The sequence below is a fragment of the Indicator indicator genome, chromosome 8 (genome assembly GCF_027791375.1).
Source record: "Indicator indicator isolate 239-I01 chromosome 8, UM_Iind_1.1, whole genome shotgun sequence".
In the NCBI taxonomy this organism is placed as follows: domain Eukaryota; kingdom Metazoa; phylum Chordata; class Aves; order Piciformes; family Indicatoridae; genus Indicator; species Indicator indicator.
This window is the reverse complement of record NC_072017.1, coordinates 29,006,793-29,025,411: the sequence shown is the minus strand read 5'-3', so window position 1 is coordinate 29,025,411 and position 18,619 is coordinate 29,006,793. Positions and strand designations below refer to the sequence as shown.

The 18,619-nt window shown below is 40.9% G+C and overlaps 1 protein-coding gene across 2 annotated transcripts in view; it reads right to left on the bottom strand.

Annotated features, from left to right (window-relative positions):
• CCSER1 (coiled-coil serine rich protein 1) overlaps nt 1-18,619 on the bottom strand; it is an 816,857-nt gene that overhangs the window by 736,553 nt on the left and 61,685 nt on the right. For both annotated transcript variants that reach the window (XM_054382972.1, XM_054382973.1), the window contains exon 3: nt 9,040-9,133. In XM_054382972.1, coding sequence (XP_054238947.1) covers nt 9,040-9,133 — 94 coding nt within the window. The remainder of the gene's footprint in view (nt 1-9,039; nt 9,134-18,619) is intronic.

Below are 18,619 nucleotides of genomic sequence, written 5' to 3'. Positions count from 1 at the left end.
TTACCCTGTGACACTGATCCTCTAAACTGCTTCATTTAACTGCAGAGGATTTACAAGCCCATATCATTAATAATTTTTTTATCTCCCAGAAAGGAACCTTATACTTGCATTTGCACATATCGGTCCGTCACCCCTCTTCACATCAAAAAAAGAGTTAAAAATACTAATTTTCTCTGGAAACTGAGTTTTTTCCTTGATCCACTGAGAATTCAAAGCCCAGGCCAATTATCTGTATCTCAGACACGTGTTAACCATGTTCTCGGGAATGCACAGCTAGAAGCCAGCGTTACATGCCTCCTGTGGCTCATCAGCTAGGTTCACTGGCAACCCAACTTCTCAGGTAAAATACACTAGAAGAGTTTTAGGGTAAAGTAAAATGTGTAGCAGTTATGGGTTGTGGGTTTCTTTCCTCAGTTAAGATTGGGAAAAGAAGACAGCATTCATTCACACAAACAACAGAACAGGAACAAGACTCTCAGTTCAGAACTTCTTTTCCAGATTATGGACTAGAGGGGCTCCAGGATGCACCTTTTATGAGCCTACGATTTCTATTTAGTTCCATCCCAACTTAATACTAACTTCTTCTCTAGTCATTCTCTTTTATCATTATTCCTTTCAGAAGCTGTAGATCACAGTTAGAAGACAAGAAGTTTTATTTCAGTTCCCTGGAAACCTTAATTTACTCCTTTACTGTGTCAGATGTATTAAACAACTCTTCAGGGTAAGATACGTAGCTTAGTAGAATATGTCATTCTGAAAATACACCAGTTGCCCTAGCTTTTCTTGCTATGGAGAAACCAGTTGCATGGGACTCTCCATACTTCAAACCCATGCTGGAAATCAGATGTGTGTGTGGCATCAGACTGAGCACAGTTCTGGCTCATGCTGTTCTCTCTTCACAAGAAGAAGTTTCACAGAGGAATAGCAGGAATTTATTCAGTGAGTCTTCTTCCCTTGTAAAATTAAAACTAACAGGAACTTCCACTTTTAGTTCTTATTAGGATATCTAGACAGTGATGTAATTAATGTAGTGCAGTCAGACATTGGTTTTTGTTACAGTGATTATTAGAACTGCTTCGTTTTTTATTATGTTACTGTCCAAAACCTGCAGTGACAATGCAAGGAATCGCTTAGCTAAATAATCTGTGAAGCTCCTTTCTGGCAGAGACACTCAGCTCTTTGCTACTTTTCCATTGCCACCTTTCTTTTGTTCAAAACCTGTCAGTATAAACTGAAATGTAACTATGCATTGCAAGGGAAAACCTGAAGGACTGTTGCCCTAGTTAAACCTGATCTGTAATGCAGACAGCTCCAAAGGTGCCATTCAGGAACGGTGAAGCTTTCAAATGAGCTTAAGGAGTTGAGTGCCCAGTTACAACTAAAAATCAAAATATGTCACTGCTTTTAAACACAGAAACATCTTTTGCTGTCACACAATAAATTCATGGCTAAACCAATTCATCCAAACTACCTAAATACCCAGTCTCTCATTCCAAGCAGGTGTTTGACAAAAACACATAGTTAGTTTAAGAAAAGCAGATTTCCCTGTATTTTCAATTTTCCTTTAAATAGGGAACAGTAAAAAAATATCCTGAGATACACAAATGGATTACACGGGCACTCTGTCAGACTCTCACAGACAACTTCTGCTTGGGAGCAAGTCTGCTTTGCAGCTAGAAATCTGGGCAAAACATTCAGCGAGTGGCATTTGCCCCTTGTGAATTTCCATGCTAGTGCCACTCCCACCTCCTCAGAAAACAGCAGGGCTAGTCCCAGAGCTCACTGCCTGTGCTGGCCTCCATGGAAAGTGATGCCGACTCTAGACTTCTGCCAGCAGTCGCCCAGAGCCGAAGGCACCCTGCAGCCCCCTCCTGCAGGCAGGCTAACAGCTCAAGCTTTCGGGTTCAATGAATCCCAGCTGATCCACCACAGCTGAGAAGCTGGTTTCCAGCATTTTGCTGCCCAAAGAGGTAGCATGATTTGTAAATACAGCATCTTTTCCTACTCACTTATTACATTTAAAAAATGTTTCACATTTCAAAAGCATTACATTTATTGATGCCTCACAGTTCGTAACCACCCGTCTTAATGACCCACTACCTGCACTGCATTTTCCTGTACTTGTTCTTTAATAGCATTTCTATTTGTCACACTCCTGGTCAAAAAATAACAACCCCAAGACACCAAAGCGGTTTCAGCTCAGCTCAGCACTCCTACCTTCCATTACAAAATTAATAAAAATAATTACTACATTTAATTAATAGACACAGGAGGAGCTCCAAACTCACCACAGAATTTTCACACAGCTTGCTCATTACATTCAAAATAACTTGGTAACTACCTAATTAATATCAGTGGGTCATTAAACCAACACTTCAGTTTGGCTGGGTACTGATGGCAATTGATCTGCAGGCTGTCTGGATATAAGAGAAATACTATAAAAAATTCTGACTTCTAAAAGACAAGTGTGCTGTGGGTTTGTTACTGAGGCTGCTAATACCAGAAGCAATTATGTTCATAAAAGATCATCATCTGATAATTATTGTAAGTTGACATTTCCACAAGTATATTGAAGTTGTGCATCCCTCTCAAAACAAAATCAGTTCTTTCCTTACCCTTGCAAGTCTGTAAAATTCATGCTGTAACCCATCAAATTAACAACAATCATTTTTAATGACACAATAAATATGTGTGTTGTGACAGTACTCTAGCTCAGCACGCTCCACTTTGGATCTCATAAATGAAACCTGCCTAATCCAATTACATTACAACGGCTACTGCCCACAGGGTTCAACCACTTCCCTAAGACCTGCCTCTCCCTGCTCGTTACTGACAGTGCTAAGCAGACACCATACCACAGCATGACATTTTAAACACAAAGAACACCTATCTAGCACCTGTGTTTTTATCAGTGCACATGAACAAGTGGTAGCTCATGAGAGCGATACTACGCTATTAGAACTTCACATGCTTATTCCTTTCAGTTGACATGGAGCTATGCCAAGAACGGGGCCTTCAACATCCATTAATAGAAGAAAATCCTGCCACTGCCACCATGTCAAAAGCCAGTTTCTCAAGTCACATGTACTCCTTTTTATTCACAAACCTTGAGAAAGTGCCAAAGCATGTATTACCATGTACAGAGAAAGCCAGCACTGTTAGGTCAGAACAAAATCTGCTCTGTTAAACTACTTGGTTATTCAAGAGTTGAACAACATTGAGGTGGCTGTTAAAGCACACTTCCTTATTTCCACTTCTAGTTCATTTTTTCCAGCACATAAGAAAGCGCATTTCATTTCTGAAATATGCTGTGTGAAACAACTGTGCTTTGCATCTACACTGGATCACTGCTTTACAGATGAGGCTGACACATTAAATCCACAATGGCAAAAGCTCCAGCTGAAGACAAATCTCTTCTGAAAACTACAGTGAGATACATTATTTAAAACTGTTCAGCAAGCATTGAAGAAACAACATGATGGATGTAGTAGGCCAGTCCAGGTACACAGCTCATCAATATCCTACTCGTGAATAGTCATTGTGTAGTGGAGAGCCTGATGTGGAGGTGCCATGCACACGTATTTAATATCCTGTACTGTGGGCAGCACGCTCAGCTGCAGCCAGGCCATTTCCCACAAACCCCAGCTACACACAGCTCTGTAGAGAGATGCAGGGCCACCAGTTTCATGACCCTGACAGCAAATAGTTAAAAATTACTTGGCTAGCTATGCCTGTGTGAAATTTTAGAAAAGGCTGCATAGTGTGCTTGGGTTTTATTGGAAACCACAACTATGCAAAACTTAAGGCTGTGACACACCACCACAAGTACACGACTCCCCTATGTTAACATGCATTACTCTAATAAATTCCCCATGGCTTAAATCAGTGAATATGAAGGTCTTCCTATACATTTGGGTAATCAATACTTGGAATCAAGTAAGTCATGATTCACCAGGGAAAAGGGAAACGAATCAGGTTAAATTAATGCTGTCACTTCCTATAAACTGGCAATGGTTTCCCACTACAGAAACCGCTAACTTCATTATTTTACAACAGGAAATCAACACTGTAGCATATTTTTAAAGTCTCATTTACTTAGAGTAATAAAAAGGCATCCTCAAGGATCATCATGTACGTCATATTATGCTTAGTTTTGAACATTTTAACTTAAGGACAGAATGCCAAAATCTCAGCAGATCACACTGATCGGTATTTTGCATTTGTATGCAGCAGTGGTCTCCCCTCACTAAATACTATATAAACATTATTTTGTTAAATTTCAAAGCAATTGGTTTAGGTGGAATAATAAAATGTCTGTCTTACAGGCTTTAATTCAGCAACACAGCCTTTAAAACAGAAGCAAAAGTATGAAATGAACATAATAAACTGAGAGAAGATCAGAAATGAGGGAATTCCAGACTTCTAAAGCCTGCTAAGACTAGAAAGGCACAGAAATCCATGTTCCAATCAGAAACATCTCTATGAGGTTTGTCAGTATCTCCTGATCTTCAACTGTGTGATTATAGAGAACAAAAGTATGTATAGTTTGTAATTTTTCAGTACTCCTCAGGGTTCATAGTGCCTTTCTGTGGGACCCCCATTCCATGAGGATGCTGCTGGAGGGCAACTGGCTCACTAGGGCAAAGCTGAGAGGACAGAACACGAGCACAAGTGAAAAATGGGTTGCAGTAATAAAAAAACAATAAAATAAAAAAATCAGGAACAATGAAAGAGGCAACAGATCTTTGTCTCCTTCCCCTTTCTAATTAATAAAGTGTTCCACTTTCTGGAACAGCATCTCCTTGCCTGCCAGTTGGCTCCTAGCTCCTCTTTTAAAACTCACTCCTTAATAGCCATTTCTCCCAGAAATCCTTCCAATACTATCTTACTTTCTATTCATAAATGGTCACTACAATGATAGTAGATCAATAAAATACATTAATTTTGTTAAATTATTGTCAGTTTCAGTAGAAAGTCAGAAAGATGTATCATCACCCTAGCAAAAAAACTGTTTTTTTTTCCAACAACAGGAGCTAAAAGCAGAAGGTGCTGAGCTATTGTATCATCAGTCCTTCACTAACAAAAGTTTCTAAAGATCTGGAGTTCCTAATGGCAGTAAAGAGACTTTCTCCATTTGCCATTAACTAACCCATCCACTGTGGTGCAACACTTGAGAATTGCTATGTTTCAGCAATATAGCTTGCAGCATGCAGCCTCCTGACCAAGGAATAGTTTGTGATACTTAAGTTATTTTAGTTGAAGATGTGATGATAACTCTGGTATTTGTGTAACCTGTCATTTTAGAGATGTTCACAGTGTTTTCAAGAATAGGCACTTTCCTGATTCATTAGCTTTCTTTAACAATTGAAGAAAGAAATTACTTTTTTCCAATCGTATTTCATTGCATTTATTAGAATACTGAACAGAGCTTCTCTTGGCACATTTCCCCACAGAATTCTTTACAGAAAGACAAAGTGGGGCACAAGTGAATCACAATATGGCTCTAGGACTGATTGCTTTAACTAAAGAAATGCTAGAATCAGCATCAGGATGTAGAACATTAACAGGATTTTTATTGCACTACCAATAGTCACAGTAGTGTTCACTTCCAGAGATGAGCAATGTGTGGTTCCCATGCAAAACAAAAAAAAAAAAAAAAGGGAGCATTTTGTCACATTTTCATCCTCCTCAATACCTTCATTCCAATAACCTATCTAGAAGCACATGCATGAACTCCTAGTCGACTTCAGCACAACATGTGAGTGGATGCCAGATTGCCAGTATTACAGAAACAAAGAACTTGTTAGGAATGCAAACAAATATTGCTACAAAATGTACTAAATATGTAAAGCTCACAATCTACAACATTCCATATACAATGGACAGCATTGCATAGGGATGACGAAGCCCATAGATCTGTACTCTGGTATTGTCTTGAATGATTTCTGGTGAAGTAAGCCACAGGTAAACTATCAAGCCCGTCATCTTAAAGAAGCCTGGACAAAGAGTCCAACCAGCTGCTAGCAGCTACTATGGAAAATCATCCACTCTTGTTCCCAGGCTCTTCACATACTGAAAGGTAAACCTTTGGGTTTATTCAAATTCAATTACAATAAGAAATTCTATCATAGCAGTACTGGCTCATCCTCCATGCGGAATCTGTTTTCTGTTTTCAGAGAGGGCAAGAAAGTACATTTTGCTTCCCATTATCTGCACTAGCTGATATGTGCATGCCCAGAAATACAATCACTGCCAATCTAATGAGCTTATAGTTTAAAGCTCTGCATTCATCTACTTGCACGTCGTGAACATCACCGCTTGATCACACTTGTGTTCCAGTGCAGCAATAATATCTGAGAATCCATCTTAAATGTAAGATGTTTAGCAAAATTCTATTCAGGTATGAATGGAGAGGTCTGCTGGTGAAATCAAAGAAGAGCAACAGCGAAGAGAGAGAATGGATTAATATGGAATTGCTAAAAGTGATTTTGGTTGCAAAGTCTTAAATCCTGAAAGTGTGCCACAGCTGAATATAGTGACCAGAAAAGCCACTTGTCAAAAATGTCATGCCACTGACTGACTCCAGGGTTTTTACACTTCAGTGGTATGTAAATGATAAAAGACTCTGAAAATCAAGGCTCTTATCTCAATATCTCGATAGGAATAAAGATGATGACTTACAACCAACCACATCTAACCATTTTGTGCCAGATTTTAACTCAGCATGAAGACATCAGCTTTATTTTGTGAAATTGTACCAACCGTTTCTTGCAACTGAATAACTCAAAAATAAGTGACAACTAAGCTTCTTTTTTTTTTTTCCCTGGAGCTAGACCTCCCACCAAACAAACCAAAGAGCAAATACTAATAAGATGAATACCTTTGTGTTTAAAGGCAATTTAAGAAAGATGCTTGAATGTGTCCAGAGAAGAGCAACAAAGCTGGGGAAGGGTCTGGAGTGCAGCCCTGTGAGGAGAGGCTTAGGGAGCTGGGGATGTTTAGCCTGGAGAAGAGGAGGCTCAGGGGAGACCTTATTGCTCTCTACAACCACCTAAAAGGAGGTTGTAGCCAGGTGGGGGTTGGTCTCTTCTCTCAGGCAACCAGTGACAGGAGAGGACACAGTCTCAAGCTGCACCAGGGGAGGTTTGGGCTGGATGTGAAGAAGAAATTCTTCCCAGAAAGAGAGATTGGCCATTGGGATGTGCTGCCTGGGGAGGTGGTGGAGTCACCATCCCTGGAATTGTTTAAAACCAGCCTGGATGAGGCACTCAGTGCCATGGGTTAGTTGATTAGATGCTGTTGGGTGATAGGTTGGACTTTATGATCTCAAAGTTCTTTTCCAACCTGATTAATTCTGTGATTCTGTGTCTCTGCATTACTGATCAGAATAGAAATGGTCACCATTCTTCGAGGAGAAATGTAGAGAGTTCTGTTTTACAAGCATTTCATTTGCTCTGGATAATGAGCCAGGACTAAAAAGACTCATATTACATCTCCATCTTAATTACTTTTCTATCAAGGAGGCCTTCTATTTAGGCCTTATGATCTTAGCTCTTTCAGAAGGTGCTACAAACTTCTATAGTAATATATTGGATGTACCTTTTCCATCCACTGTTAATTCAATGCTTTAAAAATATTAAAGAAAAAAAAAGGAAAAAACCACATGGGAGGCCAAGTGCAACACATCAAGGAAGTTTATTGAAGGAAAATGGTTCTGCCAGTTATTTTTGCTTCCAAAAGGTCAGGGAATGAACAAGAATAAACTCAATGATTTCATATAAAACGCACTGTTTAGTTTTGAAGCTTTTTGACCTATATTTCTTCAGCAGATGATAGCATTATTCAGTACTGGTCAGAAAGGGCCTTTTCTGTGCAGTTGATTTGTTGCATCCTAGCTCCCAGTAACTTAAGGAACTACGATCACACAGATGCTGCTGCTCTCTGACTATTCTGCTTTCTACCGAATAAAACAGAATAAAAGACTTATCCTACAAGCAGATAGGCCAACAGATTTTAAAGTACAATACAGCAGTCTAATAAATAATCATAGGGATAATTTGGAGATACTCACAGAATTACCATACACAGAACCTTTGAAAGAGGAGCATAACTCAAGTAGCTTATCTGTTTGCATCAAAGGCAAGTTCAGCAGTGAAGATGGCATGCACCAGCAGGCAGATACTATAAACTCCACTGCAACTGGAGTCAGCACCAACATGTACTATAGGTATTGAAGTAGGTCAATGGAGGGGTCTGAAAACATCAGGTGAAAGGCAGGATAAGAATTGCTCCTGCTTAAAAGCATGTCATTGTCATAACCGAGTATCGCAAGAGAGTACAAGCTCACACCTCCTCCTGTCATCAAGTACTAATCTCATGTATGTTTCAAGCCTCTCTGAACCCTGTGAAGCTACCAGGACTTCTGTTCATAGACTAGGCCCCACACTGTCCCACGTCCCAGCCAAATGAAATGCAAGATTCCCCACTGCAGGTGTCACAACTTACTGAGGATTTCTTGTGTAATCCTGTTATAAAAACTGTTCTGAACATGATGCGAGTTGAACTCGTTACTGCTGTTAATCAAGGTACTGCAGCACTGCCTTAGCCAGATGTGACAGGAAGCACCAAATCAGATTCATGTTTCAAGTCAAACCTTCTGTATCTGAGGCACATTATTCTAGCACACACAAAAATGGAATCAAACTTACATCAGCATTGGTCTTTTTGCTAACTGCCTGGGTAATAAACGAGTCATTTTAAGTATCTAGAAGGGTCTGCTGTTAGTGCTGGAATTCTTCTGTAGCTGTAAAAAAAATCACTTCCATTTCATAACTGACCACAGGAAGTCCAAATGCAGTGTAAAGAGGAACTTTCTGTTAAATGGCAAATGCATTTAGAAATAACTACAAAATGCATACTGCTCTTCCCCTTCTGAGAAAATGACTTGTTTGTTTCCAAGTAATTATACTGACCACACTGCCTTTAGATTTCTATAATAATAACCACTAGCTGAAAATACTTCATATTTGTCTGACTTACCAGAACGATGGTGATGTTGTTCTTCTAGGAACTCCAGGTCAAGCATTAGATCATCTTCATCCAACTCACAGGAACCCAAGTTATTCAGAACATCCTAATAGATACATTAAAAGAGAAAAAAAAAAAGGGGGGGGGGGGAAGAAGCATGAGAAGCATTTATCTGAGCAATCAGATCTACAAAATGCATTTAAGAGGAAGCTACAGAAAATTTTTCTGCCAACATGTGAGCAGTGAGAAATTGTACAAAATAGTTGTCCAGGTAGAAATGCATTTGTCAGCTTTCTCTGTTTTTACAGGATCTTGAATATTTAATTCAAACAAACAAACAACCAACAGAATTGCAAGTAATACCATATATAGCTCTGTATTTTTTTGTGCAAGTCAGTGATGGATTTGTATCGTTCAAAGTTTATTCATAACTTTGTATGAGGCATTAAAATGTTATTTTTAGTACAACGTCAAGTTATCAGTATTTGGTTGTCATTAAATTTTGGAATTCTAAGCACTTAAGTCCTTACCAATATACTCTGAAAAGATATTTACTGTTCTATTTATCTAAGGGTTAGAGACACAAATTCAGAATAAATAGAAATTCAAGGCACAAATAACCAACTTATGAATTTTTAAGCACTAAGCTGTAGTAAAGGCTTACATGTACAGAAACCAAAAGCCTGAGTGTTAAGTGTAGCTGTGCAGCTGCTCTAGGTCCCCCTTCCCTTTTTGTGATGTCTTTTGTTTGCTAAGTTTTAACTACAGATAGGTAAGACAGGTTTACACAATATATCCTCTGGAAAGCTAAAAAGGAAAGGAGGAGACTACAACAGTAGCTTTTCGCACTATGTTTTGCCCTACAGGATTAGCTTCTCAGAAGATAAAATTCCTGGTTATGACTCAGGTGGAGATCTTTGCCCTCTGAACTCTGAATACAGCAGTATCAGTATTTAGGCTTCATTTGGTGTCATGGAATGGCATTCAGCTTAGCCTCTGCAAAGCTCTCCCTGGACAACAAGTGCCAGCAGCTAGACACCGCAATACCAACCTGTGCCTTTCTCCCAGTGATGGTGGAGAGAGCTGCATGCAGGGAGCCATCGCCAAAGAAAGCCTCCTCTCTGCCATCCAGGCAGCAGTTCACTTCTCTCTCGTTGCCTGTTCCTGTCCTCACCATGAACAGCTTTAGAAAATGAGGAGACAAGGCAAATTTTTCTCTAGCACCTACTGCCCTACAGTTGCTGTACTCAATGTGTTAATCATTTTGCCATTCACAGCAAACTAAGTCAATAAATCCTGCAGGATTATGGCACCCCATACATTTCATATACTCCCAATACAAACGTAACCCAGAGAACATAGGACTGCAGTGCAAAAGAGGCCAAGTGGTCTTCCCACAGTACCAAGCTCTATGTAAGACATCTCCATAGCAATCTGCTGGACAGAAAACAGAAATATAATAGTAGTATACATTAAACTAGCAAAAGCCCTCCTTGACTTCAGTTCCAACCATGGCTTTTTATGTTTCCTCTAAATATTTGAATTCTTCCCCCCCATATTAGATTTCAATTATTATTTACACTCACTACTTACACTCATTCAACGCTTTTAAGTAATTATTTCTTCAAATTCTGTTTTCTACAGTTTTACAAACAACACACTGGCAATATAAAGACTTTTCTTGCCTCCTTTCCCTAGCACAAGAAAACTTCTCCTGAGGTATAGAAGCCACTGTTAATGTTGTCACTGTATTTACAGATGCCAGGCACAGAAAATGACAATTGTCAAGGGCAGAGACCTCCCCACAAGCAGGGAGCACCATAATACAGAAGGAAAATATACATCACAGGAACATCACAGTGCCAAACACACAACATCTTATTCCCTCTTAAAGGGCTGCTGGCAAGCCCTCATCACAGTGACTGCTTATTGCCTTCCCACTGACAAAATGGAAACTTTCTATAATCAATTTATCACTATACAGCATAAAATCACAAAAATAAACCAAGAAAATGCAACATGCAGGTCCATTCTAAACTAAAACAAGCATGCAAAGGAAAGCGTGCTCCGTATTAAAGTGGGAGAACACACACTGATCAATGTTACAGATAACCTAAAACTTACGTAACTTTTGAATTACTGTTGAAGCTAGTCACAAGGAAGAGGAGAAGTATCTGAGAACTAGAGGAAAGTAAATGTCACTCCAGTCTTCAAAAAGGGCTAGAAGGAGGACCTGAGTAACTACAGACCAGTCTGGAAGGTAATGGAACAACTCATCCTCAGCACTGTCTCCAGGCATATAAAGGATAAGGAGGTCATTGGGAGCAGTCACCATGGTTTTACCCAGGGGAAGTCATGTCTGACCAACCTGATAGCCTTTGGTGAGGTGGACAGATGATGGTAGAGCAGTGGATGTGGTTTGTCTTGATGTCAGTAAAGCATTTGACACTGTCTCCCATGGCATCCTTGCAGCTAAGTTGAGGCAGCGTGGTCTGGATGATCAGGGAGTAAGGTGGATGGGAACTGGTTGAAGGAAAGAAGTCAGGGAGTTGTGGTCAATGGGACAGAGTCTAGTTGGAGGCCTGTGTCTAGTGGAGTCCCTCAGGGGTCAGTACTGGGACCAGAGCTGATCGATACATTCATCAATGACCTGGATGAGGGCACAGAGAGCACTGGCAGCAAGTTTGCTGATGATGACACCAAACTGGGTGGAGTGGCTGACACAGGAGGGTTGTGCTGCCACTCAGCCAGACCTGGACAGGCTGAGAGTTGGGCAGGGAGAAAAGGAATGAAAATCAACTAGGGCAAGGGGAGAGTCTTGCATCTGGGAAAGAGCAACCTCATGGACCAGGATAGGTTGGGGACTGACCTGCTGGAGAGCAGTGAAGGGGAAAAGGACTTGGGGGTCCGGTGGATGGAAGGATGACCATGAGCCAGCAACGTGCTCTTGTGGCCAAGAAGACCAAGGGCATCCTGGGATGTATTAGAAGGGCTGTGGTGAGTAGATCAAGAGAGGTTCTCCTTCCCCTCTACTCTGCCCTGATGAGACCACATCTGGAATATTTTGTCCAGTTTTGGGCCCCTCAGTTTAAGAAGGACCTCAGGGAACAGCTAGAAATAGTCCAGCACAGAGCCACAAAGATACTGAAGGCACTGTTCCCCTGTTGAGGAAAGGCTGAGGGAGCTTGGAGCAGAGGAGCCTGAGAGGTGCCCTCATTCATGTTTATAAAGATGTGAAGGGCAGTGTCAGGACAGAGCCAGGCCCTGCTCCAATGACATTCCATAGAAAGAACAAGGGGCAGTGGGTGCAAGGTGGAGCAGAGGAGGTTCCACAGGAGCATAAGGAAATACTTTTTCACTGTGAGGGTGACAAAACACTGGAACAGGCTGTCCAGAGAGGTTGTGGAGTTATCTTTCTCTGGAGACATTCGAAACCCACCTGGATGCATTTCTGACCTACTGTCATGGATTGAGTTGAATCTGCTGCTCCTGTCCACACCGTGCTGCCCTCATGCCAGCTTCAAAAGTGACAGTGCTGGCTGGGGCAAGGTATAATAGGGCTTGAAGTGCAGATTGCAACATGGGAGGCTTCCTGTTCCAGTTGCTGCTTCTGGGTTCCAGGGTTTGGGTGTTGTCTTTTCCGCTGGGATGGCAGCAGGACAAGGAGGGATGGGGGAGGAGTTTCCTGGCTTGGGCTTTTGTCTCACTTGCTTCTGCTGCTTTGTGCTGTGCTTCTACTGCAAACAGGCTAAGGGAATTATGTATTTTGTACCATGGTTATCTGACTTTTGATCAGTAAACTCTACGCTTATCTCACTTCATTTTTGCCTCAATCCCAAGTCTTTGAGTGTTACTTTTCCCTCACTCCTGTGTTGGGACAGTAGCCAGGTATACCCACTGGGTCAGTTTGACCTGCTTTGTGCTGATTCAAACTATCAGGCCTACTTAGGTGATCCTGCTCTGGCTGAGAGGTTGAACTCAATGATCTTTAAAGTTCCCTTCCAACTCCTAACATTCTGTGATTCTAAGATTTCTGCTCTGTGCTTTTCCACAAATTCTGGAAACACTGCTAGACATGACTGAAGTATCCTCAGTCTAACTCTCATTTTACCAGTTGTATTTTAGAAGGAGAATCAATTATTACAGCAAGTTAAGAGCAGAGGAACATAAGGAAATAGTCTAAACAAAGGAAGAGTTTGGGGATTTTTGCTCCCTTTTTAAGTTTAGATGCTATTATGCACTCCTGCTTGGTTAAATTTTGCATTAAACTACTCACAGATTCTGCAATATACCTTTTTTTATATTGTTCTATTAATGCACAAGAAGCATTTTGGTGACAAAGTCCAGAATAATCCTTCCAGTTTCAGCAACAAATTTTCATGCCAATAGAGGCAAAAAGTAAAAGGTTGAAGCACACAGGTTTATTCTTTACCTTAAAATTATCATCTGCATTACAGCTGACCAGCTGAACTCCATACTGATAATCAGTGCTAAGCATCCTTTGATGAGCCATATCAATAGCAACGGGCATAATTTCATGTTCATTGAGCACCTCCTATGTCTTGAGCAGTAACTTGTGTGTGGTCTGAAATCTTAGGAGATTGCCTGCAGAAATCTTATGATTCACAGCCCTTGTCAAAAAAACCCCACTCCATTTATTTGGAAGAAAAAAACACACAGAACCAAAGTCTTCTAAATGAAAGAAACTCCAGCAGGTAAGATAAAACAAAAGGAGGATATTTGTATCTTATAAATCCCTCTCTGCATATTATTGCTTTTCAGGAGGCAAACTGCACTCCATCTACCCTCTCTGTCCTGCAAGGCTAAGGTGAGTTCTGCTCCTCACAGCTCTAACACAGCTTGTCCACCTGGGCTGAGGGGTGCCCCAGCTGCTTTCTCTTTCCTACAGCCTCTTCAATGGTACCAAGAATAGTAGGCACACTAAAATGACAAAGAAAACATACTCCAGGTCCATTCATCTCAGAAGTACCTCCACCAGGGAAAAGGTCTCACTTTCTCTCCAGCAGTTCTCTTGTACTTTATAAGGGACAATCACAGACTGAGAACAAATTAAAGCAGTTACTGCCCATAGTAGTGAGAATTATGGCTTGGCAGAGTGAGCTGCTCTACCTGCCAGGGGCGTTAATGATGTCTGTCCAGCTGCCTCCCTGCTTTCACCACCCACCTCTGCAGGTAGAGTGCTTCAGATACAACACAGACTGCACAACTCAGGAATGTGTAAAAGCACACCTAAGCAGAGACTATTAACTAGGTTCTCCCAGGGCTGTCTTAACAGAGGAATATTTTCTGAAAACATTTAATTAGGAAATACAGTGAGAGAAAAGAGCTCCTAGAATGACCTGCTTAATGGCACAGAACGGCTCTGTGGTACTGCTGCGAGTGCACACCAACATCCTCCACCCCTCTGCCTCCACACCACAATCCAGTACTCTAAGTTTAATATCTCTTGACCCTTTCTCCATTCTCCCCCTTACCAATGCTGCTATATACTTTGAAGAATAACACAAAGAAAAAAGAAAAGAGAGATCCAGCCCTAAAGGATATTCACAGTGAGTAGTTTCAGGGCTTTGTGACATGAAGAAAAAGAAATGGGAGCTTCCATCAAGGTCCCAAGAAAACATTTGTTGATTATTTATGGTGGCATGCCTCTTATTTATTCCAGGAGGCAAACTATTTAGTTAAGGCAGGAACTCTGCAGCAAAAACATCTTCATTGACTCTGTAATAGCCCCTTAGAAGCCTTAAGACATATTTCTATTTCTGATGTTTGTTTGACTTATCCACTGTTTGGCCTTTACAATGGACCCAAAATTACCATGACAGTGCTTTCTTCTGCCAGTCGACCTGGAAGTTGGTCATAATCTCTAAGAAGGTTAAGACTTATGTGATGGTTTTAAGACTGTCTTTTTAATTGTTCTTCACCAAGTTCTGCAGAGAAAGTGGAAGATTGTAAATAAATCACTACTGGGTGCAAGAAAGCAAAATAGTGATTATTCTAAACACTTCAATTGGAGAGCTAGAAATGTTTAAGAATCACTACTCAAAACAAAGTCTCAGTCTCAGCTTGCTTGGATTCTGTCTGCCTGCTTCTTCTTTTCTGGCTGAAGATAGCACACATACTGACCGTGCCAAGCTAAGTCTAAGGAACCTCTCTCTGCTTCTTGGCTTTCTTCCCTTTTGCCTGCTCAGGGAGGGGAAGGGAAAGAAGCACAGACCCTTCTCTTTTGAGGGGCCCAAAGGGGACTTGGTTGTACTTTTCTGTTGATTGTACATATTTGTAAACGTTGTGACTAGTGTCTATTCGTACATATCCATTGCATTTCATCATAGATTGTAGATTTGCTTGTAAATACAGTTTGCATTTGCTTCCAGACTGAGCTAGCCTGGTTATCATCGGTGTGGGAGGGGGATTTCAGCTCTCACACTGTTACAACTTACTTGGTCAGTTCTTTGCCCATGTCTCTCAGCTTTTTCCTTGTCAGGACAGGCTGCAGTCCCAGTTTCCCCACCTCTCTTTCTGCCTTTCCCTGGGTGAACTATCCCCTCTTAATCAAGGTGTTCCTTGAACGAATCACTGCTAAAAGTAGTATTTTAAATGTTGTTGATTCCAAAATAAAAGCAGTAATTTGCACAATGGTTCAGGCATGGATACAGTTTAGAAACAGCTATATGCTACAGGAACAGATATGTATTAGACATACAGATTCTCCCAGCTAGATGGTATGTATCTGGACAGTAAAGTGTACTCGGGGTTGCTAAAGGAGGTCTTATTACCTTAGTTCCCTCCCTGTCTCCATCTTTCTTCCTAGCTTCCTGTCTTGTAACCACACTAATGACATCTAATGCACCATACATTAATTCTCAGTCCTTCTCCAGAATAGGTATTTCATTATCTTTAGACCTCTTCCAGCTCCGAGTCCACAACACTTAAAATCAGTTTGAAAGCTGGAATAAAGACAAACTAAGGGGGTGTGTGTGTTTAATTACTATTCCAGCTATCCCAACTTACTTCTAGTGAAATCAACCCTTATGGAATTAGAGTGCACACTTCTAAAAATGAATATTCTGGGTGTTCAGGCTGGAGAAGAGAAGGCTGAGGAGAGACCTCAGTGCTCTCAACAGCTCCCTGAAGGGAGGCTGGAGCAAGGAGGGGACAGCCTCTGCTCCTTGGTGGCAAGGGACAGGACCAGATGAAATGGTTCCAAGCTGCAGCAGGGGAGGTTCAGGCTGGATGCTAAGAAATATTTCTTTCCAGAGAGGGTTCTCAGACATTGGAATAGCCTGCTCAGGGCAGTGCTGGAGTCACCATCCCTGGAAGTGTTTAAGCAGTGTGTAGAGCTGGTGCTTAGGGTTTAGTGTTGACCCTTCAGTGCTGGGTTAAAGGTTGGACTGGATGAGCTTGGAGGTCTCTTTCAACCACATGTGTTCCGTGATTCTGTGATGTTGACTAAATTTTCATCTTTAATATATCTTTTGCTCAAGCTTTGTACCTGTGCTGAGCAAATACACTATTTTTCCTGGAAAGTACTTTGCCACTGTTCTTCCTCTGATGCATATCTATGCAGAATACTCACTGCTGCATTTGAAACCAAGGAGATGAGCTTTGTTCACAGGCATCCCTCACAAAATCACTGAATGGCAGAGGTTAAAAAGGGTCTCTGAAGATCATCTAGTCCACCCCCTCCTGGCTAGAACACTATCACCTAGAGTGAATCATACAGAAACACATCCAGGTGGGTTTTGAATTTCTACAGAGACTACATGTCCTCTCTGGGCAGCATGTTCCAGTGCTCTGCTACCATCAAGTGAAAAGCCATTTTTACTATCACCTGTGTTGTATACAGGTACATTTCTGCTGAAGAATCTGTAACCCTATTTCACTGAAAGCTCTAAAATCCAAGGGAATAACTTCTTAAAGGCTTTTCCCCCTGATGTAATAGCAATCACTGGAGTTTCAAGATATTTTTAGAACTACAAAACCAAAATTTTGAAAACTCGTTAGAAAAAAAAATCCTTTGGGTTCTCGTTTGTTTTCCTTTCCACCTATGCTGACCTCTAGACATCATTCTGCTCATTTTCCTCTGTGTTACTGTTCTTAACTACTTTTTGAATACAGATTTTCATATTTTTTTTTTCTGAAGATAAGGATTTAGTGTTCATGTCTACCCGTTGAAATGATGTAGTAACTCTGGTTTACAAAATTATTCCCAGAGAAAAGCAGCCCTAGTGCTGCGTGTATAATAGTATCTTGGTATTTAATATTATAGATTCCTTGTCTCCTTCACTGTAGAAACATGTGGGAGGCTTTTTGAAACAAATGGTTTTGCAAGAGCAGATAGAAAACACACTCTAGGGAGAATAATCTGATTCCTTTGTAAAGTCATATGTGTGACAATTCACCTGTATCTCTCAGGGCCGCCAAGTATCTGATGCTGGAAAAGATCAGAATTAAACACTTATTTCAAGTCTGTAAATGATTTCTAGAGATTGCCAAAAGATAGTAGTACATCAAGACTATATTAAGCAAAGGAACATGACATACAATCAGCATAAGAATGAAAAGCGAGATGTACTCAGGGAAAAAAGAAAGGCCTTGAGCCATTTAATGTTAACTCCTAGACCCGTAACTGAATAATTCATGGACATAATGAAGTACTTCCCTTTCTGCACTCTCCCACACACTTGAAAGGGAAAATAAAAGTACACAAAACTCAGCACACACAGAAATCCTTTAAAAACACAGAATCCCTGCAAACAGCCTAAAAATCTCTATCTCAAATGTAAAGCTGACAGATGCCTTTCATATAGCGAGAGAAGCTTTGAGGGGCTCTTTTTTTCCTGACTAGCACCACCCAGCAAGCATACTATTCTATACCAGAATAAACAAAGGGCTTCAGAAAGAAAAAAGATCTTGTAACGTTTGGTAAGAACATTTGCTGTAGCTAACCTCAGAAAATCCATTTGTATTATAAATTAATGTGCCACTAAGAACCAAAGACAGAAAATTATCAGAGAACTACCTAACAGTAGAGCTGAGATCCATCACACTACTCTTCAAACTATTTTTTGCATGCATGCTTTCAGCTATGTAAGGGAAGCACACAGTTATTTTCCATCCTATTCTTGGTTCTGCCTTTTCAATTCTCCCTGTGCATTAAAGCAATGTCTGCAAGGATGCTCCTTTTGCCTGAGTGACTGTAACTAATGGACTCTCCTAACAGGTCTCAGTTTGCGCTCACATGAATTCACTAAGGCACAGTACGGTTGGCTCCCTGAAGCCAGAGAGTCCCAGCAAAGCCCAAGCCCCACTGGCAGCAGGAACAGGAGCCAACCATACTTCTGTCAGACCAACATGTCAGTCAGCATTAGAAAACAGGTGACAATGGCACCTACCTTCAAATTCCATGGGGAAAAGCATTCCAGCAAACACCATGTTGATGTACACCACCAACTTTCACCCTCCTAGTGTTAATCAGCTTACCTGCCATAGAGACAGCACACACAGGGATCATGTGTTAGGGCATTTTAACACCCAGAGGTCACCAGTCTACCTCTCACCACAAACCTACTGA